At 30.5% G+C, this 25,851-nt stretch overlaps 2 protein-coding genes across 8 annotated transcripts; one reads left to right on the top strand and one right to left on the bottom strand.

Annotated features, from left to right (window-relative positions):
• Positions 1–447: 447 nt before the first annotated feature.
• Positions 448–13,166, bottom strand: LOC140669314 (bridge-like lipid transfer protein family member 3B). Of its 3 annotated transcripts, none has more exons than XM_072899030.1 (17): positions 12,964–13,166; positions 12,227–12,428; positions 11,919–12,110; positions 11,574–11,799; positions 11,335–11,501; positions 11,101–11,260; positions 10,682–10,939; positions 10,361–10,600; positions 10,196–10,222; positions 9,673–9,765; positions 9,395–9,576; positions 8,979–9,216; positions 7,601–8,823; positions 7,370–7,504; positions 4,702–5,073; positions 3,998–4,145; positions 448–2,488 (listed from the first exon to the last, which is right to left on the bottom strand). In XM_072899030.1, exons 1-17 carry the CDS (start codon positions 13,005–13,007, stop codon positions 2,121–2,123), a joined length of 4,275 nt encoding a protein of 1,424 aa, XP_072755131.1. In that variant the 5' UTR covers positions 13,008–13,166; the 3' UTR covers positions 448–2,120. The 3 variants fall into 3 exon arrangements, with proteins under 3 accessions (XP_072755131.1, XP_072755130.1, XP_072755132.1); XM_072899029.1 differs by having other exon boundaries at positions 10,679–10,939; positions 12,964–13,165; XM_072899031.1 differs by lacking the exon at positions 10,196–10,222 and having other exon boundaries at positions 10,679–10,939; positions 12,964–13,164.
• Positions 13,167–13,854: 688 nt separating this feature from the next.
• Sirt2 (Sirtuin 2) lies at positions 13,855–20,524 on the top strand. Of its 5 annotated transcripts, none has more exons than XM_072899362.1 (8): positions 13,855–13,982; positions 14,056–14,093; positions 14,751–14,999; positions 15,328–15,684; positions 16,693–16,888; positions 19,626–19,818; positions 19,977–20,167; positions 20,296–20,524. In XM_072899362.1, the coding sequence occupies exons 2-7, from the start codon at positions 14,063–14,065 to the stop codon at positions 20,031–20,033; spliced, it is 1,083 nt and encodes a 360-aa protein (XP_072755463.1). In that variant the 5' UTR covers positions 13,855–13,982; positions 14,056–14,062; the 3' UTR covers positions 20,034–20,167; positions 20,296–20,524. The 5 variants fall into 5 exon arrangements, with proteins under 5 accessions (XP_072755463.1, XP_072755462.1, XP_072755464.1 ...); XM_072899361.1 differs by having other exon boundaries at positions 13,872–13,891; positions 13,951–14,093; XM_072899363.1 differs by having other exon boundaries at positions 13,876–14,093; positions 14,734–14,999.
• The last annotated feature ends 5,327 nt before the right edge of the window (positions 20,525–25,851 follow it).

The following is a 25,851-nucleotide window of genomic DNA, read 5'->3' as shown; positions in this document are numbered from 1 at the left end:
ATTGAAATCAGACTTGAAAAACGGACATTGATACAATTAAATTACAATAAAAATTATGCTCTTGCAAAATATTATCAGACTATATAAACGTGTTATATAAGTAAACCCTTCATTACAAGTATGATATGTGCATTATAAAAAGCTTATCTGTATCTGAAAGTAACAAAAACAGCAATTCTTTCACCTTCTATCTTTTTCTAAAGTTTACATATGTCACGCTATCTTCAAACATTGCGTTTACTAGTTATATATTAGACGATTCTGTCGTATCGTTTCAAATAATATTATCATATAAGCACAAATTATCTCATATGATTATATTTGCATTAGATTGTATTTATTTTCAAATATTTGTCAAGGAAACGCATTGTTCGAAGTTGCATCTAAATAATGGAAATCCATATTATAATACATTAGGTGTTTCTAGTAAGAGCACAGAAGTCTACATTATGGAACAAATTTCAATCGTATATATTTAGTCTTCGTATTCATCAAAAAAATACTTTCCATATTTATGTAAGATTGACCAGCAATCCCCCCATCATAGAAAATAAATTTACTAAAATCAAACTCTAAAACAACTATTAATTCGACCAATTGTGAACTAAAAACATGTTAAATATATTTTGCAATTCGTCGTATTTCACAATTCCTTCTCATTAAAAATTTATCAATTTTATTAATTTGCCGTTTCTAATGTTTATACAAATTACCTCAAAAACTCTAATGCAACTATTATAGACTATAGACCAACATTTCCGAATTTTACACAGTCTTATATCTTATGGAACGCTTCATACACATCACTTTTATCATTATTACTTGTAATTATCATCATTTGATGAAAGTTGTTAAATCAGTCGATACAAAATTATGTATATGATATAATGCGATACCACCAGGTCACAATTCTCATTTAAAATCTATCCATAGGCTCAACTAGTATATATTACTAAATTACAATCATATGCTTTAAATTATTATTTCACAATACATTCTTACAATCCCCATTTATATTCATAAAAATGATGTCAAAATATAACAAATAGTAAAATTATCCAATGTATATGTAATTGTGGTATACTGACTAGCGCACTTTGCTTTCTCGCTATGTACACTCGACAACAGGAATACTATAATACATGAATTGGACATATCAGAACATATATATACAGGGTTTTCGAAAAGTCCGGAAACAATTGAATATCTCGAAAATAAAGCAGTCGACCGTTTTCGAACTTTTAAAAAACCCTGTATATTCTAACATGTGTTTAAATTCAAATTGTATTAAGGCATTCCTATTCCTGTGTGTACATACATATCTTTTTGAAATTCTAACACAAATATAGTGCACAACATTGCAATAAGTAAATTGCACAATTCTATTATTATATTGGAAAACATAAAGAGACAGCAGATTTTTTTAGTCTAGTTTTTCAATTTACATTTAAACAAATCGTTTTTTTTTTCATTTATTTAAAGCTTTGTTGCACTTTAAAATCATTATTTTGCTTTCACAAGGACATGTACATCACATTATAAATACGTAATGAAATTTATGTATATAATATAATGTATATGCAGTCATATGCAATTTTCAACTGTGCTATCCATAAATAGTGGACATCCCAGGCGATTTTTCAAAAATTCATACCATGAATTATTAATTTAACAGTGAAACAAAAGCATTAACATACAATTATTTTCGCCTTGCTACAATCACGATAAGAAAATTGATATTTTCTATTTACGTTCGTATATGCGGCACATGCGCATCTGTATCACTGTGTTTTAAAGTTTAAGCAAAGGAGCTACACGGCAGTTACTAGCGTAATTACGGCAGACAAGAATAATGTATTCCTGAAAACAGTTATAAATCTCATAGCGTTTTCAGAAAAAAATTAAAATTACTCTAATATTCCTGTTAATCTATATGTAAAGTTAAAACCTCCCATAAATATAAACCTTTTTATTTATAAAGAAATGTATGTGAAGTCTTTTGTTTTACATAAGGATTATCCTAAGTTCATCAACAGAAATATCTTATAGAATATACAAAGTGCAAGTGATTAAGATTTGGTAGAGCTGCAACATTTGGAGCAATCAAAACAACTGGTATGCTATCTCTTAATAGACCATGAAGCTCTATTACTACCTCCAGAACCCTCCAGTCTTTGATTACGCAGCTCAGTAATAGTTTCGTGTAAGATTCTCTTCTCTTCCAGAAGATTCCCGATACTATCTTCCGCAACGCTCAATCGAGATCTTATTATATCCGATTCTTCTTTCGCGCGCATTAATCTTGCGTTTTCTTCCGATAATCTCTCCAGAGCTCCCATACGACGTCTCAATTCCTCGTTATCCAATTTCAGTTGTCTACTAGATTGTCTCAGAATATTTAATTCCTTTTCGCACTCTACATTCTTAAGCATGTGACTATTATCACTTGATAACATAATATTTGAACGGCCTTCCTCCATTGTAGTTACTAAAATCATAAGAAAATTATTATTTGACCTACTGGATACAAGTTTTATTATGTAATCTTAAACAGGAACATACAAATGTGACAATATTTAACTTTTTTAGTAGATAATAATAATAAAAAAGAGATTGGCATACTGAAATATATATGTCACATCTATGTCAAATATATGTATATAAATTTTATGATAAAAATAAACTAGCTAAAATTCAAAGATAGTTTAACGCATTAATAAGATTCATTTAAACATATTATAAATAGCGTTAACTAAGATATAAATACTTATGACAATAAATAATTTTAAAAAAGTACGTGGAATATTATAAAAATAAACTAGCTAAAATTCAAAGATAGTTTAACGCATTAATAAGATTCATTTAAACACATTATATGTACATTATTAATAGCGTTAACTAAGATATAAATACTTATGACAATAGATAATTTTAAAAAAGTACATGGAATATTATACAACTGAATAATATGTTATAATAAATTATATGCCACATAAATTTTTGTATATCTAATAAATTATATAACAATATAATTATAATAAATAATCTTCTGTAAAATGTATGAAAAAATGTAACTATTACCCTTAATTAAATTCTTTATAAAAAATGTAACTATTGCCCTTAATTCTTTATAATTAAAGAATATAATATCAATATGTGATAATATTATCTATATAAGATATAAGGTAGTCAAGATACAGTTTGATGGATAAAATATAAATTTGTAGCCGCAAAGAAAATAGTCTTAAAAAAAAAAAAAAAAAAAAAAAAAAAAAAATGCTACTAATTCCCTAATTTTTAGGGGTACCTTTATACAAGTTTTATATAAATAAAATATAGAATACTCAATAATAAAAAACAGAATAAAAAAATATAATTGATGTTACTAAGCTAACAAATTTTTTTTACATAAATAAATAATAAAATTATGAGTCATGCTTACTTAAATGCACGTCTAAAATATTCTATCTACACGTATATACTACAGGTTTTTCCACAAAATACAATCTTTTAACAAAAACCTTTTTGTAAAACACCAAATCTTTACAAGTTGGCATTTACAAAAAGTCTAAACTTTTTGTAAAAAAAAAAAAAAAAAAAATGTATAAAGAGCTTGTAATATATACTTTGTAGATTATGCATATGTCAAACGAAACAATATCACTTTAAGTTTGTGCAATAATAAGCAGCAAGAAACTAAAGCTACTTGTCTACATGTGTTGTATCAATGCTCACATTAGAAAGGCCGCCTGGGTGCACAGAACAATTATGCAGTATTTAATATTAATTACTTTCAAACATAAATCTGCCACTTGCACAATGTAAAAATATCTACATATGGTACTAAATTACAAATATACGTATTTACAGGCGCACAGGAATGATTACAACCAAGAATTAAGATCATGGAAATCGGAAAAGAAAAAGTCAACTCAAAAATGTTAACTGGCAAGTGGCAGAAACAAGATACAAATGACTTAAACGTAGTGTTACTTACCGACTGGTTCGATGTGAAACACACCGCTCATATCTCGTGCTATTCTAAGTTTGGAAATATTCAAATCTATCGGAATCGGGCCCGGAGAAGTTATGTTATTCGGTGGACGATCCTCATTCAAACGTAATGATATATTTTCCAAATATATCTGAAATATAATAATATGCAAGCGAATAAATCGATATTATATATTTTTTTATAATTATTTTTATTTAATTTATTGTTACTTTCTTCTTTTGAATTGAATAACTATACATAAGTCTGTTCTTTTTTTGCTAAACTGGCCGCGCTAGGCTGTACTCTTCCATATTGGAAGAAGAAAGATATCGTCTGAACTAGTGCAGCCTAGTGTAGTCAGTTCAGCAATAAAGAACAAGCCTCATATTAATCTTAAAATTCAAAATCCCAAAACTAATTAAAAAAAGGAAAGAAAATCATATCCTATATATAATCTAATTCTAATTCAAATTTCATCTTTAAATATAAATTTAAATAAAAACCTAAATCTTAAAATAAAACAAATATTATAAAAAATAAATAAAATGATAATTTTTTTATTTTTTTATTAATATTAAAATAAAAAAATAATTAAAAATAAAAATGTTATCATAATAATAATTTTGCTTTTTTTCTATCTTAAATAATTTAATAATTTTATATATTTTGAATGAAAGAAGAGATGACATTTGCGACACCCTACCCACCTGCATGGGAATCGGTTTAGGTATGATTTCGTCCTCTGCCAGATCCGTTAAACCCGTTACAGAGCTCATTGACAATGCCATCGTTATGTTAGCGACTTTCATATCTAATTTATCCTTGAATAAATTCATAACGCTTTCTTTGTCATGTACATCAATGCCAGATGTATAGGATGTGGCTTGTTCGAGCAATCTAACGCGGTCTTGAGGCGCTGGCCTATCACTGTCGTCAGTAATTTTCTGGCTGGCATCCCAAAGTCTGTGAGAATCGTCTGCATTTTTTAAATTATGATCCAAACGTAATTTAATGCGCGATCTGCAGTCTGAATCGGACGGTAATTCCACCCAGCCTCGAGATCGCGAGCTGAACTTGGTCTATCAAACAAAATGCGTAATAAATAATATTAAATTTAGATGAATCTTAAAATTATATAATGTACAGCTAATAAAATATCTCTATATTTCTATATGTTGGTCTTACATTACTCAACTTGTAACACTGTACTAAAATATGATTTGTACACTAACTGAATATCTTTACAAATATTTGTAAATTATAGATCACAAAATTTGGTTTTAATTTAACAGTATATAATTGAAAATGTAATTATTAAATTTGTTAATTATAGAATGGACGCACATTATGATAAGAAATTGCATATATTAAGCACACTTTTTGGATAAGATTTAGCATATGAGCAAAAAATATTCAAATACAAAAGCATATAGATGCAAGAAAGCAATGCAATATATCTAATATATGAAATTTTATTTTAATATAGCGCCATCTCTCTCTCTCTCTCTCTCTCTCTCTGTGCGTGCGTGCGTGCGTGCGTGCGTGCGTGCGTGCGTGTGTGTGTGTGTGTGTGTGTGTGTGTGTGTGTGTGTGTGTGTGTGTGTGTGTGTGCGTGCGCGCGCGTGCGTGCGCGTGTGTGTGGTAATACATTGGCGATCAAAATTATCGCATATGTAAATTTATGCAAAATTTTGCATGATTTCAAATAAGCATAATTCCGTCAAAAATGGTCGTATTTAAAAAAATTTTTTTTATTTTAAAGAGAGCTTAAAGTCTCTAATACTTTAAAAAGCATAATGTAAGATTTTGAATTTCTCCTTTACCCCTTCCGCCGCCCTTTCAAATGCTTTTTAAAGTAGAGACTTTAAGCTTTAAAATAAAAAAAAATTTCAAATACGACCATTTTTGACGGAGTTATGCTTATTTGAAATCATGCAAAATTTTGTATAAATTTACATATGTAATAATTTTGACCGCCAGTGTATAAAAAGCAAATGAAATGATACATATATCTACGAGTTTCTAGTATGATCAGTATGTTGCCATTTGCTTATTGTAAATATTGTAATGTAATCTCACTAGTCTCCAAAAGTCTAGAATCAATATCAAGCTGTATGTTGCTATTATAATCTAGTTAATTAACAATTTCAAAATTATTCAAGATTTATATCAATCGTGTTGTATCTGAAAATCATAAAAGAATTAAAAGCAAAAATCACATTCAGTAAGCTCTCTAATTTAATGAATATATAATCATTTGATAAATTAATCTTAAAATTATTTTATTAAATAAAATGTAAAATAATAAAAGCAGAAATGTTTAATGCAGCCATTCAATTTTAATAATGTTGCAAAGGAAAGATTACCATACAATCATACATTTAAACATATCAATTATTATTAAATATACATCTGTCTAGTTGACCTTTTATAGATTGCATCTGTTAATGATATATGGCAAATATACATATGTAGTTGTAATAATTATTTTAATTTATTATTTATTATTAATTATAATATTTATTAATAATTGTTTTAATTTATTATTTTTAACGTCTTACATTAATTATACGAGAAATCTATCAACAGTGTAACAATAACAATAATGTGTCTGTGATGTGGTTCAATATCCCTCGACGCATGCATTTTTTAACAGTGTTAAAGATTAATAAATGTATGAATGGTTTTGCCAATACCTTTCTCTTGACCTGCCACAAGTGCCACATAAAAACATTCACAAGAGAAGGAGACACGCGGGAGAGGCATGCAAAAAAAGTTAAGAGACAAAAATTGTATAAATATACATGTATAATATCAACTGGTTGTAATATAAAAACAATGAGCAAATTACTGCAAAACTACTTGAGTATTAGTAACTCTTATGCACAAGTCGCTATTTCGAATGTATATACTCTAAGTGGAAAGGTTTATATACTTTGATTTATAATCACAAAGTTACATATAGTTTCAATGCATTTTTTTCATAATTGTAGTTATATAATTATGTGGAAAAGCGATTATATCAGTGTTAATAACTTTCAAATACTATCAAGTTCAATTGTTTCAAATGCAAGATTTAATGTGTAAACATGTATATAATTTTAATTTGAAATATATATTTTAAATTCATGTATATAGAATATGTTAAATAAACTTTATTTTCTAAGATTGTAATATTTGACGTAATAATACTGCTATATTGTGTAAAAATAACAAAAATTCTATAGTGAAAGAAAAAGAATAAACTTTTTTTTTGCAGCAATACAGTTAATAATAAACTTTGTTTATAAAAAGAGCATAATTATATAATAACAGCATAAACGTATATGTGTATATTTTTAATATTTTATTGATTATAACATAAATCTAGCTTACCTGAAACTCATCCCAAGGAATAGATGAACACTCATCATTGTCAATGTTAGAAACTTGAACTTTAATGACAGATGAATAACCGCAAGACTGTTGTATAAATTCTACCTTTGACAGTTTGAATGTTACCATGGAAACCTATGAACAAGAAGCAAAAAAAATTATTTTCACCTTTAATAATCATGAAGTCATGAAGTAATTTGTACACGAATACGCAATTTATGATATACTTACTATATCCTTTCTTTTGCATACACTGTCCATAGATTTTTCACTTTGCGTGTCTGGCGTTTCTTCTATCACTTCAGTTGCTTCTTCTACCGCTGTAATCCTAATCGTATTATCGATGCCGAATACTGCGTCAATTTTTCCTTGATCCTGAAGATTCACCAAAACGTAGTTCTCGCTATCCGAGCTAACATCACTTCTCATGGACATCGTATCGCTACTACCGTCTTCTGGGGAAGCTTTCAAAGCCGAGTCAATTGATGTCATTAAGTTGCTGAATCCTTTTTTCATAGATGAGAGATTGACGTTAAAATTGTTCGGAATGAAGGGCGTGTTCGAGATCGAATCTTTACTCTGCTTATTATGCGTAGCTTCAGCTACCGTATGTTTCTTTTCATCGCTCGTACCGACAACTGTAATTTGTGATCCACAACTCTCGGGAATGCACCACATTGTAGGATTAGCCGGACCTTCCTGATCACCTTTCTTCGTGCCGTTTTGCTTGAAAGTGACGACCGGCTGCGATATCGCAACAGAATGCGAATAATCCATAGACAACATCGATGACGCCTCGCTCTGAGGTGTCTCCACATCGTTGCTCGTGTTCATTCTCTTGGCGCTAAAATCGACACGCGCGCTCACAGTACCTGTGTGCCAGACCGTAGACGAGCCGATGAGATCATCCGCTATGCTGGACGAGTCAGGCACAACAGATTCTAAATCGCCGCCGGAGTTTTCCTTACCGGGTGTATGCGACGGCATCACAAACGTCACTTCCACTTGCGGTATCAATGCGCCTATAATCAATGATCCACCGCTCTCGATTTTTAAAATCTTATTCGAGTCTACTGCCAGATATGTAGCCATCTCGGAAAGTATCTCTGACAATCTGAGTAAGAATAAGTATTGATAATGATTTATCTGTACGCTAACCAGATTGCTTATGTACGCCAATCCATGAATATCAGCACCCGACGGTTTTTCCGCGGTTGACGCGGAACCCACGGTAAAATGACACCATAATGTTAAAGGAAATGCGTCTAAAAACGGCACGGGTCGACTTTGACCGACGGCCCGCGCACCAAAAAAATCTCCCCACACAGGCTCAAAATTGCAGCACCACACATCCTTCGCCTCGGTCCACAAGAGTTCTTTACTCAGCTCACGCAGTAGTTCGTTTACAGAATTGCTACTGAAATTGGGTGGTATTTGTCTAATATTATCAGTGCCTACAATATAAAAAAAAGAAATATGAAAGAGAGAGAGAGAGAGAGAGAGAGAGAGAGAGAGAGAGAGAGAGAGAGAGAGAGAGAGAGAGAGAGAGAGAGAGAGAGAGAGAGAGAGAGAGAGAGAGAGAGAGAGAGAGAAAATCGTAACGCCATACCTCCGCAATGAGCTAGAAATTTATCGGTTACTACATGGAAGTCTCCTGATTTACTGGGAAATTCTGCGCCAAAGAACATTTGCCCCATCTGAAACGCATTCAGACACTGTGCCAAATCTGCTCTTGAAGATCTTTCCATAGATCGGACATTTGTTATAGATGCCCTGGAAGTTTGAAGATGCAAGGACTTTGGTCTGTCCTTTTGATTTGGATATTCCTGCTGACTTTCAAAAACTATCTAAAAATACAGATTATTTATAAATGTTACTTTTTTTTAAGTATATGTAACATAATATTTATTATATTAATATATTATGTTATATCATATTATAATAATAAAATATATATTGAATATATAATATCATATAATTAATATATCTCGAAGTATGTTGATTATATATTCTGTCCTAACTTACTCTTGGAAGTATAGCCTCTATCTTTACATCAAAATATATTAAACGTGAAGAACTCAGCTGCTTGTTTTTTCCCATAAGAGAATGATGAAGATTCAATGCAAAAGAATTAAACCAAAGGCACGAACAGACATCAAAGTTTACTTGAATAGGATTAAGCTGTACGTAAAACTTGGGTGGTGGCACTAAAATGAAAAAAATTATACATTTTTTAATTTTACACTATAATTACATTATTAAAAACAAGAAAAATATACTTTTATAACAAAATCTCTGCTTACATGGAAAAGTAATATCTCCTGGGTAATAATAATAAGTAAACTCAGCATGAAGTATTGTTACATCTTCTGGAAGACTAAATCGGTCACGATCACCTAAATAAACATTTAAGTTAAATAAATTTAGCTGAATAATCAAAATAAAATTTCAATCTAAAGATTCACTTATCTCATGCATAATAATCTGTTTTATTGTAATAAAACATTAAAACAGCACTCAATATCATTTATAAAAAAAAACATATGATTTCTAACAAGAAAAAATTTAATTATTAATAAATATAATATTGATATGTAATATCAATATATTTTTTATTAACCTTTACTCTCTAATCTCATTAATATCACATTAATATGTACATTACATTACATAACAAGTTATAAATCATTCTTAAATTATTTAACATAAAACACACTTGATGTAAAAGAAAAAAAAATTAGGAATAAGAAATAAATCTATTTATCAAAATAGATCGAGTTTAGCTAAAAACTTCATACATTTATACAAACTATTAATCTGTTATACCTGGTGTATGCTTCTTCCTTGCTTGAGCTGTACATAATTGTCATAAATAAAAAGATTATTGATAAACTTGTTGATGTTTGAGAAACGTCGCTATTTTTTAATAAAGAGAAAAAGAACGATTCTAATAAATAAAGTAACTCGAATATTAAATATGAATAAATATACCTGTGATAAATTCTTTCGGTATTGGATTACGCGACGTTGTTGTCACTTTGTATAATGTAAAATCGTCGATCCTGATAATGATGCAGGTCGTCATTAATTTGGCAAGCTGCTCCAAGACATAATTTTTCACTGGATTACCACTAGGATGCTGAGACTTCTTCTGCTCGCATGGTGTTACATTCGTATTTTGTAATTGATTATTCTTTTCCAGATGTTCCCCAGAACCTTTCATACCACTAGCTGTTGATAAATAAAATTGAATGATAAAGATTTTTTAATATCAATTACATTTTACATTAAATATTCACTCATACGCACAACCTGTTACATTTCCTTGACTTCTTGTTAGAGGAGAATGTTGTGTTCTACCAGAATCTATAAGATCCATGAACTGACTTCGAAACGAACTCAACGATTGTTGCAACCACTGACTATGAGGTGTGGCATTTTCTTTGTATTTGGCCCAATGCTTTCTATCTGCCATTGCCAAATGGTATGGATAATAATCAATTTGAAACTTAACTAATGAAATTTGTAATGCACCACCATCCTTCAAATCAGGATGTAATGATCTACCTCCTATTTTAATAAGCAGGAAATATTATATAATGCAAAAATCATATTACGTGTAATAAATACTTAAAATAATAAATAAATAATACTAGTTAGTTATAAGTAAATCATACTAGTTTAATAGTCAAACATATAAGAACAAGTATACAAATCTCTTTTAGACTTACCACCAGCATCATCGCATAAGTGAAGATCAATACGTTGTGAAAGAAAATGATATGATGTTTCTACAACATCGTATCTTGTAAATATTTTTGATATTGCTGAATTACATTGATTCTTTGTTCTGCTTTGTTGAGATATTTGAGCCTGATATTCTGGTAAAACCTTAAATTAAGAATAACACAAATTAATAAATCATTGAGTTCTCTATATTAAAATTGAAATAAAAGTGTGCAAACCTCTAATTTTCTTGCAGCTTTTGTTTTTCGTTCAAGAATTGTAGCTTTCTCAATAAGACCACCCAAAGAATCGAGAAAATGGAGTGCAGCCTTCAATTGTGAGTCTGTTAACACCCACAAAAGGTCATCTAGAATAATTACTAGTCTAGAGCCCATAACAAAACAATCTGTAATAAGGTGTAGTTTATTTAGCAATAATATAAAGATTTATAATATTTATGAATATTTGCATAACAGACCTGATATCCTCTTTTTTATTGTTATTCGACATCTTGCTTGATTCGTCAATAAACGAAGTGGTGTCAAATTTTTATCCTTAGTACTTTGGGCTTCTATTCTAAGAGTTTGCCATTCTAACTCCTTAAAGATAAGTAATTGCCCTCGATCAGGATCCTTTACTCTAGTGGTTCTAAGATCACAACGTTGCCACGTTGCAGATTTTGATTCTACCATAATCCGGTTCATCTAAATAATGTAGTAGTTTTAAAGAAATATTAATTTCAATGTCAAAATCTATTTGTTTAACTTATTATACTTAAATTATTTATTTGTTAAATATTATGCTATACATTGTGATATCATACCTGAACTGAAGCAATAAATGCAGGACTTTTAAATGTAACCAATACAGTATTAACATCTACCGTTATTCCATCAATTACTTTGTGTATAAAAGAATATTTTGTAGGACCTGTATAAGATGATATACCCTGCGGGGAAAACATGCTTCTCAAATCTTCGCATGTTTCTACATCTATATGAACCTCGTCCAACTTCTACAAATATAATACTTTACTTGTATTATTTGCAATATAAGAAACTGTAAAGATAATGTGTAAAACTTATATATATATATATATATGTTTTTGTATGCACATAAAACTATTTTTACCAAATTGATAGGAACGCTTTTTAGTTTGGTCCATTGAATGCGAAATGAAACTTTATTGCACCAAGCATTAGTTAGTCTTAACCATGATGGCAACTCTAATAAATCTGTAAGAACTATTTCATCAAGTTCTAAGTTCGTCAGTTCTCCTTCACCCTTGAATGTGCTCAAATTTATCTTATCAGCAGATAAATTTTTGGTAAACCTACAATATTTATAAAAATAAATGCTTTACATTCAAAATATAATCATCTGTTATTAATTGCAATGTGCAATAAAGGAAACTGTACATTAACACATACCTATATTTGAATATATAAATTAGCATAAGAATATATAAATCTTTATATTTGCAAAATATAATTATATAACTTTTGTGTGTTGTTTCAGCTAATGCAAAGAGAGGTTTTCACTGATAAGTAAAAGCAAAGAATAAATCTGTCAGTAATCATATGACAAAAATGTGCTTTAAACATAAAATAAAGGAGAACTTTCTTTCCAATTACTTTCAGCTGTTTTGTGAATGTATACCAATATTATAATTATACAAAACACATAGAGAAAAAAAAAATGTAACGCAAATAATGATAAGACGAATGTTTCGAAGATAAGAAAGTGCCTATGTGTCGTATGACTTATGGAACGACTTGTGAGAGTAATTTTCAGTGTCTCACACACACATTTAAAATTGCCAAGTTACGTTATGGATTAATTAATTTGCGATTACGCATGAATAATACCTCGACAAATGTTTCAGCAACTGATTTTTGATAATCGAGACCATTTTTCAATCACGTCCTAACTCTTACGGTGATTAAAACGTCTTAGCATGGTTAGTTTGACACCACATACTCTTATTATCTACCAATTGTCGCTTATCGCGAAATATTCATGAATATCCATCCACCATAGAACATACACTATATCCATCATATTCATAGATATAGCAGAGAGAACTCTGAGAGGAACTATGCTGCCGTTTTCCGTACGACCACAATGTAAGGCCGAGTCTACAATAGATGTAGTAAGGCTTATCGCACACAAAATGCATAAGCTACATGAGGATAGTATAAGATCGTATGGACCAATGAGCATCGAGCATTAAGTCGCCATATTGATTTACATAATATTATTATTGGTTCGTACGATCTTATGCTATGCACATGCAGCTTATGCATTTTGTGTGCGATAGCCCTAAGCTTTAAGCCGTAAGAAATTAACCAATTACAATTGACTTTAGAGAAGAATAATGAATATGGCCTTGTTTACACCGACATACTTTGATACGCGTACTAAATACTACTGGCCAATCATAGCCATTCCATTCTTTAGAAGACTGGCCATGATTGGCTAGTATAGTACTTAGTACGCGTATCAAGTGCTCGGTATAAACTAAGCTTATGATTGGTTCATTTCTTACGACTTAAGGCTTACTACAGCTATTGTAGACCCGGCCTAAACCTCTGATTCTACGACAAACATTTGAGAGTGGGGGTATAATTCCTCTTTCGCGGTCGTAGCATGAGAGGATTTTTTGTCGTAGGATAAGAGGTTTCGTATATGTATATATATATATATATATATATATATATATGTGTGTATATAATATATATTCCTCATCGGTGGCTGCGCAGTTATTTTATTTGTGAGTATAACTCAAAGAGCGAGGTACGTTCTATACAATCGCATCACGTATAGACGTTGTTCTAACGAAGTTTCTTGTCCAGATCGTGGGATCGTATGTACCATCATTAACGAAGTGAGTGTATCGTTGATAGTTTTATACAAATCACATTTTCAAAATCATACATTAATCGTATAATTGCATTAAGTTGCATTATGGATAAGGAGATCGAAGAAGACCGAAAAGGTAATTTTCAAACTATATTAATACGCTATATACATTTACTTTTCTTGAATCAAACAAAAAATAATATACAAAGAATATAATGTGTTATATATATATATATATATATATATATATAAGAAATATCATGTAAGTCTATTTTTTGTATCTTAACTTTACATCTTTTTTTTTGTGGTGTCGTAAACATGAGGTTTGTATTTTCAACTGAACTGAAATACAATATACATAAATAGGATAGGTATATATATTTACAAACTGGAAAGAAAAAGAGGAAAAATGAAAAGTGCAAAAAGTTCAGTTAATAAGAACAAACCTGTTTTATGTAAACTAATTTCTAAATCTGGCATGTATTAGAATAAGACATAAGTATTTAAATAGCTCAAAATTATTGACAAAATTTATTTGTAAGATTAGCATACTAAAAGAAATCAACATAATTGAGTGATTTTCTCCAAGTAATTTAAGCTCAAACACAATAGAAAATAATTATTATTTTATTAATATTCAATTATTTTGTCTATAATTTTATATCAGGAAAGTTTTAAACATATAGAAACCTCAATAATTTTTATAAGCTACTTTTAACATAAAAATAATATTTATTATTAGAATATAATGCATAACTTGACTGTTATATGTCAAGTTTTTTCTTTGTTCTAGACAATAATTTAGATGAAGAAAAACAAACCATTCCTCCTGAATCATCGGAGATAGAAGATTCTGAAATGGAAAGATTACGTAGATATCTAGTTCAGAAATTAAGACTTGTTGATTTGTCAACAAGTAGTCAAAATGATCAGTCGCAACAAAGAATTCTTCGTGAACTTAGCTTAGATGGAATTGTTGATTACATTAAAGAAAAGCCAGATTGCAAAATTATTACTATGGCAGGTGCTGGAATCTCTACCTGTTAGTATATATTTAGAATATGTTTATATTAGATTTTTTTACTTCTAGTTTGTGATAATTTTTTTCTTTGTTTTAATTATATAATTCTATATTTTAATATATCTTTATATATTTTAAAATTTTTTAACTATTTTTTTTGTATTTTATAACATGTGTACAATATATTTTATTTTCTTATAATCAACAGCAGTTGTATAACCGTTATGTTTAGTTGTTATATATTGGTTATATAAAATAATATGATATAATACTAATATATAATATATATAAATTTAACATATATGTAAAATACAATAGATATTTATATAAATGTTTATCTGTTTTTCAGCTGCTGGAATACCAGATTTTCGGTCTCCATCTAGTGGACTTTATCATAAATTAGACAAATATAATTTACCTTATCCGCAGGCTATTTTTGAGTTAGATTTTTTTATGAAGAATCCGGAACCATTCTTCACACTTGCAAAAGAATTGTTGCCAGAAGGTTTCCAACCTACAACAAGTCATTACTTTATTCGTTTGCTATGGGAAAAAGGTCTACTACTACGGCATTATACACAAAATATTGATACATTGGAACGTGTAGCTGGATTACCTTCTGAGAAATTAGTGGAAGCTCATGGAACATTTCATACTGGTCGTTGTCTTAAATGCCGAGCTCCATATACACTCCCATGGATGAAAGGTATATTTTTTTAATATTTAAAAGAATATTTTTTTTTATAACTTTAAACGCTTTTTATAAATTTCACATTTAAAATATCTATACTTGTTATATTATTAATTAGTCGTAATTTATATTTTTACAACTTAACATGTTGGCTGCCATAGTACAATTAGGTAAACTTTGTTTTAGATGCTATATCAGCATGTTATGCAATTTAATTATATTTATTTTTTAATAAAACTAACAAAATTTTATTTCTGTTGAAAAAATCGAATTGAGTTAATTAATGTTCGGTATATGTAGTAAAAATTTAATTAAATACAAACTTAAATGACAAGTTAACTCATATTTGGCAGTTAATATGTTAAACATATTAAAATGATGATAATTAACACCGACATACTAATTAATGATTTATATATATATAAATCAATAATTATTAGTAGGTCAGTGTTAATTATCAATATTACACACACGCACGCAAGTACGCACGCACGCACGCACGTACGTATATGTATACATATATTCAAATAATATGACTTTTCTAAATTTCAACATTTAGATAAACTAATCATTTTTTGAATATTAATATATTTTAATTTGCAATCAAGTAACAATTTTTTAAATATCTAATTAAATATTATTATATGAAAAGATATACACAGAAGTCATTAATTTTTTAGAAAGAATTATGAATTTTAGAATATATGAACTATCATAAAACTTATGATGTTTTAAAAACTTATGAAACTTTAATATATATATATATATATATATATATATATATATATAAACTTTAACATAAATTTTATCTTTTCTGTAAATTAATATATAGCTATCTTTTTTGTAAATAACATAACACTATTTTTAAATATATGTAAAACAGAATATTTTAATTTTAAGTATAGTCCTATTTTTGTCTTTTGAGTAAATTGGACTTTTTAAACAAACTCATGAACAAATAAGTTATTAGCAAGATATTACTTAAATGAGATTGTATGACTAATTATATGATTTTAACTATAGAAAAAATCATGGAAGGCATGATACCAAAATGTGAAGAATGCAATGAAGGTGTTGTAAAACCTGACATAGTTTTTTTTGGTGAAATGTTACCTGAACGCTTTCAAATATTTGCTGATCGAGATTTTGTACAAGCTGATCTTTTAATTATTATGGGATCAAGTTTGGTGGTGCAACCTTTTGCATCACTAATAGACAGGTATGTACAAAAATTAGGAAGCAATACTTTAAAAACTGTAGAGTTTCATTTGCAGGACATATGTATATGTATAAGCGCATACAGAATACAAATTGCAATTCTCTATATTAGAAAAAGTAAATTTTCTTTAGCAAAATTGCGTTTGCAATAGTTTCTTTCGGTTTTTAACTCCTTTACAGTCCAAATCATTTCTGACATGTCATTAGTTGAATCATTTTATTGAAATCAACAAAAAAATTCACACATGAAATTCGGTTATTACTGTTTATACTCCCATAGCTTGTACGTGTTTCCATTTTTCAGTAATCTCTTAGATTACATAAAATGCATAAAAAAAGGGAAAGAAATCTTCACAAAAATATATGCAGTCATATAATATACGAAAAATATTTTCGGGTTCTCTAGAATATTTGTAAATAGTTATAAATTCCTATATCGAACTAGATTCGACTTAGGCTGGAACGAAATGTGATATCGAGTCAGATTCCATATAGGAAAAGGAAAGCTTAATTGAATAATTATTCTTACAAGGGTCAGAACTGTATTTGATTTTAATGATCTTTGAATATGTTGTAAGATAAAAATAGAAGATAAGTTTTTTTTTATAGGCGGTCTTCTTGCATATTTAGGAATTAAAACGATTCTTTGAAATTAATTCAATATACTTAATTTCAATCAAATATAATAGTTATGTGACATATGAAAAAATATTTTAGACAAAAGTTTTACAGCATTATACTCTATAACTACACATTAGATTTTTCAAAAAATGTCATTCTTTAATGTTCTTCATCTTTTATTTTTTTGTAGATTTTAAAATTTATATTAGGACAAAAGGCAAAGAGTGTTTAATTCCAAATTTATGTATTGTAACATTGCTTTGCAAAATCACATTTTTAAGAAATTGATTTTGAATGTTATATTAAATATGTCTATATTGCGCTTATGTTACGCAATATGCAATAACAATTTCTCTACCTCATACTATAAAATAACCACGAGTCAAATGCATAATGTATGATGTATTTTACAACATAATAAGCAATTTGTATATGTATAAGGAAATAACAACGTAATTTTATGTTGACATTATTTTCATTCTTTATTTTTTATTATAGCGAAGGAAATACACTGAATTTTCTATATAATTGAAGTGAAATTGCTTTAACACACAAAAAACACGTGTAAGAAATATATATTTTTTTATTTTCTATAATATATTTAAAATTTTATTAGTAGTATTTACAGGATGTTAAAAAAAAGGCGTTAAAAAATCACATATTTTAAGAGCAGGTAATATTATTTAAACCAAGAAAAAAGTTTAGTAAACATGGGTCGTATAATTAATATTTTCGAAGATGTAAGTAATTTTCCTATTTGTGCTCCTTGTTTTTTTATTGGTCTTGTTATCTCTACAATTACAGTAAACAGAGTAGTTACTAGTTTTGCAGTTAGTAAACATAATAATTTGTGTGTGTATTATTAGATGTTGTGAGTGGAAATATCAATATGAAATTATATTAAACAGAGAGCTGTAAAGTTTAATTAGTAAATATATGTAATAATAGAAGTATAAGTAATAAAACAAGGGTATATATAGTGGAGATGATTTAAAAAAATATTTTTGCAAACTCGAAAAATAGAGGAGACACGAGTGGCTTAATCGGGAATCAAACCTGGGCCCATAGTTGTAGTGACATTGTGCACATTATACTGATAAAAAAAAAATACGTATCTCTTACATGTGTTTTTCATATATTGAAACAGTTTTTGGTAAACTTTAAGAAAAGGGGACCCACCTGCGGTATAAAAGAGTCATCACTCTCTGATCTCTAATGTTTGTATTCGTCCCTTCTTTCATCACAGAAATTTACGGCACTTAGTTTTTTATCACATTTATGTATAAAGTACCATAAAACTTTTGTCAAAAATATTTTCATATATTACATGTTTCCATGATATTTGATTGAAATCAAATATATTCAATTAACTTTAAAGGACTGTTTTAATCTTTAAACATTATTTTGTTATATGCGAGAACGCGTATAACAAAATGTTTCTCTTATTTTTAGCTGTTGTACAACGTATCCAAGGCCTATCAAAATCGGTGACAGACAGTTTCAATCTTTTTCTTGTTAGTTACTTGGAATAATACACATGCTGTTATTATTCACTTTTAATTGGTAATTTTACATAAATTATGTATTAATTTTAAATCTGTTAACAAAAGTAATAGATTGCTTTTATTTCATATGTACTAAATAAATAAAGGAAAATTCTGTTATCAATATTTCATGAAATAAATGAATAAGAAAATTATTTTATCAATATTTCTATAACAGTGAGTAAAATGGAAAAGTTTAGTAAAGCTGATTTTTTTTATAACATTGTAAAGCATAATTCTTATAATACATATTTATAGAGAACAATTCTAATGGATTAATTATATCATTTATATAAATAATTTTGTAAGAAAGATTCAAGCTCGGATTCAAATTATAAGGAAGTACAAATTCTACGTAACGATTTTTTATAGAAAAAAATGAATATTATACTTGAAAATGTGTCTTTGTTTATACTTCAATTGTTTAATAAAAGTTTTTTTTCTGTATATTATCATTCCGTCATATTATTAGATTATCATTATTTTTGGCAATATTTAGTTTTCACGTTTTACGCAGCTTACTCTATATATATATATATATATATATATATAATATTAAAAATTTTTTTTAAGGGTGCAAACTACTTGTCCACGTCTACTTATCAACAATGAAAAAGTAGGTATGCAAGATCGTTTATCGCGTTTCTTAGGACTACGACAGGGTTTGATGTTTGATACTAAGAATACGCAAGGAGGACGTGATATAGCTTGGTTGGGTGATTGCAACACAGGTTGCCAACTATTGGCAGATAAACTTGGCTGGGGGGTAAAATTTTTATATTTATATTTATTTATTTTCAGTTTTTATACAGAAAATGAATTAATATCTGCATGTTTTGATATTTTTATTTTTACTTTTATTTTTGTTTAAATATAACTCGTTTTTTATACATAGCAAAGATAATAAATAATTTATAATTATAGGATGAATTACGAACTCTTATACAAAGAGAACATGACAATTTGGATGTAAAAAAATGAAATAATTAACTGATGACAATGATGAATGTTACTAATAATTGATGAAAAATTTTCTGTAAGATAAAAAGGATTAAAAGTTATTGAATATTTTATTTTATCTCAAGAATATATTAATACAAAATTTTAGAGTTAAGGTAAGTAACAAAAACTGTTAAAACACTAAATAATATTTGTAATTAGTTAAAAATGTATATATATGTGTATTGACTTATTTTATTATAAGTAAATAATTAAATAATATTAATGTGCAATCTTAATATAGCATTAGGAATTACCAATGACTCAGCCCTTCCTAATCATTTATCATTTGATTTCTGTATGAGAAATTCAAATGTAAAAACATATGGATTTTGTGGTAAAATTATTGGATACATTGGAAAATAAAGACATAGGAATATATTTTGTGCTTATAGATACTAAATGTTTTATTTATGCTTTTAAAAAATGTGCATTATTAAATAAAAATAAAATAATGTGGTGATGGCCTATAATTTCTCTGTACATTTATATTTTTTACTCACGAATTTAATGCTCGTTAATTTTAAATATTTAATATCAGCTGGAGAGAATATAGGGATTCTCGTGCGGAGAGCTGTAAATTACAGATTCGTTTTCTGCATACGGCCAAAATATGACTAGATAACATTTTAATTAGAATATTCGAAATTAACATAGTTGAATTGACTCCTTTGCGCTTACATATAAGAAATAATGGTCAAACTGCACCACCGAGATAACTGCGTAACGTTGATTACGCTATGGCGATGTATGAGAAACGGTGGTGGGGAGAGAAGATCGTGTGCGGATGCGCTAAAGTCGAGCATCAGTCTGTCTTTGCCACAGACATCTATTATTATATAGATGTCTTTGCGTAGCAAGCAATTGGTTTTTTTTTTTTTACTTTGCCTTTACGTTTAGTTGTGTGAATAAGCAAGAAAATATATAATTATCTTTATACATAAGAGGTAAGTTTATAACTATTTCTTACAAACGATTTTCTTTAATAAATATTTTAAAGTCCATAAACCATGAATTAATCAGTCAGTCAGATCAGCGTAGTTAGTCATGAACACTGACGAAACAAACTTATGATTATCCACTTTGACTCTTATACACCGACGAAATATTTCAAGATTATACAGCAATCAGCCATAGGTAAATTTTTGCCACTGAAAGGAATTCAATGATCCCGAGAATAATTAAAGATTAATAGCATTATCGATCGTTTTCACCGCATTGCAAATAATTACACAATATTATTTTAAAATATAATTATGTAAACATTTTAGTTTACATATAATTATGTAAACTACTAAAATGTTTACATCATTAAAATATAATTATGTAAACATTTTAGTAGTATTTAGTTGGCATACTTTGATATGCCAACTAAATATTACTGGCCAATCACAGACATTCCATTCTTTGGAAGAATGGCTATGATTGGCTAGTATAGTACTTAGTACATTTAATGGCACATTTATAGATCACTTTTAGAGGCGCTGATAAATGTTCTGGTAATACGACTAAAATCCGTCATATTCTTACCGCACATTTATAGCGCCTTTAGCTTAGAGGTACATTTTGACTATTATGTCACATCATGCGAATTGCTCGTTTATGGCGGCACTGTGATTGGTCGTCGCGCGGTCAATTTCGCGCCATAAGATAAATTTACAACTTTAATATAAATTTCAAAAGCATCTATTCTATTTCGGAACACTCGCGACTCACGTTCACGTACTGTATTTATTTCCCGAACTTCAATCGCATGATCAATCTCTTCCAAAATACATTCATGATTATGTACTTGTACTTTCGTACTTTTGTATACATTTTTGTATTTATTTTGTACTTTTGTATGTACTTTTCTAGTTTAGTGCTATTGTATTAACTTCTCGCAATTTATATACTTGGCTTTACACACTGATGCATTGTTAAGATAAAGAAAATTTTTAAAATGCCCAAATATCATAATTATTGTTGTGTAAAATCTCTATTAATTGAAAGGAACTTGATATATATCCATTATATTAAACAAATCAATCATATAACGTTGATAAAATCAATTAAATTTGTCAATCGTACCGTAACTGTTACGCACAGAGCGCTTTTATCTTGCTAAAATGTGCCTCCGATCACATTTAGCGACGCACCTATCGATATGGCATAAATGTGCTATAAATGTGGCTCAGAATAGGATTTTCACCCTAAAGTTGCGCATTTAGGCTAAACATGGCGGTCCGCCTCTAAATGCGCTGTTAAATGTGCGTTTAGAATACCGCCACATTTAGCGCGTCATGTAAGGCACATTTAGAGGCACATTTAGCGATAAATGTGAGCTTAGAACACGGGCCAAAGTTGTAGAAATATTACATAAGTCAGATTCGGCTCATATGGTAAGGTTTGTAAAGATGAATAAAGCACAATTAACTTGACCGTAAAATACAAAGTTGTAGAAATGTTACATGAATAAATTATTTAAATATTTATTATACCAAAGTCAAGTTTGGCTCGTATAATAAGGTTTATAAAGGTGAATAAAACACAATTAATCTGACCGCAAAATACAAAGTTGTAGAAAAGTTACATAAATAAATTATTTAAATATTTATTATACCGGAGTCAGGTTTGGCTCAAATAATAAGGTTTATAAAGATGAATAAAGCACAATTGACCTGACCGCAAAAATACAAGGTTGTAAAAATGTTACATAAATAAATTATTCAAATATTTATTTTACCGAAGTCAAATTTGGCTCATATAATAAGGTTTATAAAGATGAACAAAGCACAATTGACCTGACCGCAAAATACAAGATTGTAAAAATGTTACATAAATAAATTATTTAAATATTTATTTTACCAAAGTCAGGTTTGACTTGTATAATAAGGTTTATAAAGATGAATAAAGTACAATTGACCTGACCGAAAAATACAAAGTGGTAAAAATGTCACAAGAATAAATTATTAAAATATTTATTTTACCAGAGTCAAGTTTGGCTCGTATAATAAGGTTTATAAAGATAAATAAAGCACAATTGACCTGACCGCGAAATATAAGGTTGTAAAAATGTTACATGAATAAATTATTCAAATATTTATTTTACCGGAGTCAGGTTTGGCTCCGGTATAATAAGGTTTATAAAGAAGAATAAAGAACAATTAATCTAACCGCAATTTAAAATACGATTATAGAATCATACTTTGTAACTTGAGAACGGTAAGTTTTTCAGAGAAATGTATAAAACATAATTTATGTAATTGTATAAGGTGAGTAATATGAGCTAAAACAGACGTAAAAATAATAAAAAAATAATTTTTTTTTATAGGTCAGGCCAGGCTAGGTCAGGCCAGGCTAGGTCAGGCCAGGCTAGGTCAGGCCAGGCTAGGTCAGGCCAGGCTAGGTCAGGCCAGGCTAGGTCAGGCCAGGCTAGGTCAGGCCAGGCTAGGTCAGGCCAGGCTAGGTCAGGCCAGGCTAGGTCAGGCCAGGCTAGGTCAGGCCAGGCTAGGTCAGGCCAGGCTAGGTCAGGCCAGGCTAGGTCAGGCCAGGCTAGGTCAGGCCAGGCTAGGTCAGGCCAGGCTAGGTCAGGCCAGGCTAGGTCAGGCCAGGCTAGGTCAGGCCAGGCTAGGTCAGGCCAGGCTAGGTCAGGCCAGGCTAGGTCAGGCCAGGCTAGGTCAGGCCAGGCTAGGTCAGGCCAGGCTAGGTCAGGCCAGGCTAGGTCAGGCCAGGCTAGGTCAGGCCAGGCTAGGTCAGGCCAGGCTAGGTCAGGCCAGGCTAGGTCAGGCCAGGCTAGGTCAGGCCAGGCTAGGTCAGGCCAGGCTAGGTCAGGCCAGGCTAGGTCAGGCCAGGCTAGGTCAGGCCAGGCTAGGTCAGGCCAGGCTAGGTCAGGCCAGGCTAGGTCAGGCCAGGCTAGGTCAGGCCAGGCTAGGTCAGGCCAGGCTAGGTCAGGCCAGGCTAGGTCAGGCCAGGCTAGGTCAGGCCAGGCTAGGTCAGGCCAGGCTAGGTCAGGCCAGGCTAGGTCAGGCCAGGCTAGGTCAGGCCAGGCTAGGTCAGGCCAGGCTAGGTCAGGCCAGGCTAGGTCAGGCCAGGCTAGGTCAGGCCAGGCTAGGTCAGGCCAGGCTAGGTCAGGCCAGGCTAGGTCAGGCCAGGTTAGGTCAGGCCAGGCTAGGTCAGGTTAGGTTAGGTTAGGTTAGGTTAGGTTAGGTTAGGTTAGGTTAGGTTAGGTTAGGTTAGGTTAGGTTAGGTTAGGTTAGGTTAGGTTAGGTTAGGTTAGGTTAGGTTAGGTTAGGTTAGGTTAGGTTAGGTTAGGTTAGGTTAGGTTAGGTTAGGTTAGGTTAGGTTAGGTTAGGTTAGGTTAGGTTAGGTTAGGTTAGGTTAGGTTAGGTTAGGTTAGGTTAGGTTAGGTTAGGTTAGGTTAGGTTAGGTTAGGTTAGGTTAGGTTAGGTTAGGTTAGGTTAGGTTAGGTTAGGTTAGGTTAGGTTAGGTTAGGTTAGGTTAGGTTAGGTTAGGTTAGGTTAGGTTAGGTTAGGTTAGGTTAGGTTAGGTTAGGTTAGGTTAGGTTAGGTTAGGTTAGGTTAGGTTAGGTTAGGTTAGGTTAGGTTAGGTTAGGTTAGGTTAGGTTAGGTTAGGTTAGGTTAGGTTAGGTTAGGTTAGGTTAGGTTAGGTTAGGTTAGGTTAGGTTAGGTTAGGTTAGGTTAGGTTAGGTTAGGTTAGGTTAGGTTAGGTTAGGTTAGGTTAGGTTAGGTTAGGTTAGGTTAGGTTAGGTTAGGTTAGGTTAGGTTAGGTTAGGTTAGGTTAGGTTAGGTTAGGTTAGGTTAGGTTAGGTTAGGTTAGGTTAGGTTAGGTTAGGTTAGGTTAGGTTAGGTTAGGTTAGGTTAGGTTAGGTTAGGTTAGGTTAGGTTAGGTTAGGTTAGGTTAGGTTAGGTTAGGTTAGGTTAGGTTAGGTTAGGTTAGGTTAGGTTAGGTTAGGTTAGGTTAGGTTAGGTTAGGTTAGGTTAGGTTAGGTTAGGTTAGGTTAGGTTAGGTTAGGTTAGGTTAGGTTAGGTTAGGTTAGGTTAGGTTAGGTTAGGTTAGGTTAGGTTAGGTTAGGTTAGGTTAGGTTAGGTTAGGTTAGGTTAGGTTAGGTTAGGTTAGGTTAGGTTAGGTTAGGTTAGGTTAGGTTAGGTTAGGTTAGGTTAGGTTAGGTTAGGTTAGGTTAGGTTAGGTTAGGTTAGGTTAGGTTAGGTTAGGTTAGGTTAGGTTAGGTTAGGTTAGGTTAGGTTAGGTTAGGTTAGGTTAGGTTAGGTTAGGTTAGGTTAGGTTAGGTTAGGTTAGGTTAGGTTAGGTTAGGTTAGGTTAGGTTAGGTTAGGTTAGGTTAGGTTAGGTTAGGTTAGGTTAGGTTAGGTTAGGTTAGGTTAGGTTAGGTTAGGTTAGGTTAGGTTAGGTTAGGTTAGGTTAGGTTAGGTTAGGTTAGGTTAGGTTAGGTTAGGTTAGGTTAGGTTAGGTTAGGTTAGGTTAGGTTAGGTTAGGTTAGGTTAGGTTAGGTTAGGTTAGGTTAGGTTAGGTTAGGTTAGGTTAGGTTAGGTTAGGTTAGGTTAGGTTAGGTTAGGTTAGGTTAGGTTAGGTTAGGTTAGGTTAGGTTAGGTTAGGTTAGGTTAGGTTAGGTTAGGTTAGGTTAGGTTAGGTTAGGTTAGGTTAGGTTAGGTTAGGTTAGGTTAGGTTAGGTTAGGTTAGGTTAGGTTAGGTTAGGTTAGGTTAGGTTAGGTTAGGTTAGGTTAGGTTAGGTTAGGTTAGGTTAGGTTAGGTTAGGTTAGGTTAGGTTAGGTTAGGTTAGGT

Source organism: Anoplolepis gracilipes, chromosome 9 (assembly GCF_047496725.1).
Source record: "Anoplolepis gracilipes chromosome 9, ASM4749672v1, whole genome shotgun sequence".
Lineage (NCBI taxonomy): Eukaryota > Metazoa > Arthropoda > Insecta > Hymenoptera > Formicidae > Anoplolepis > Anoplolepis gracilipes.
This window is presented reverse-complemented; position numbering and strand designations above follow the sequence as displayed.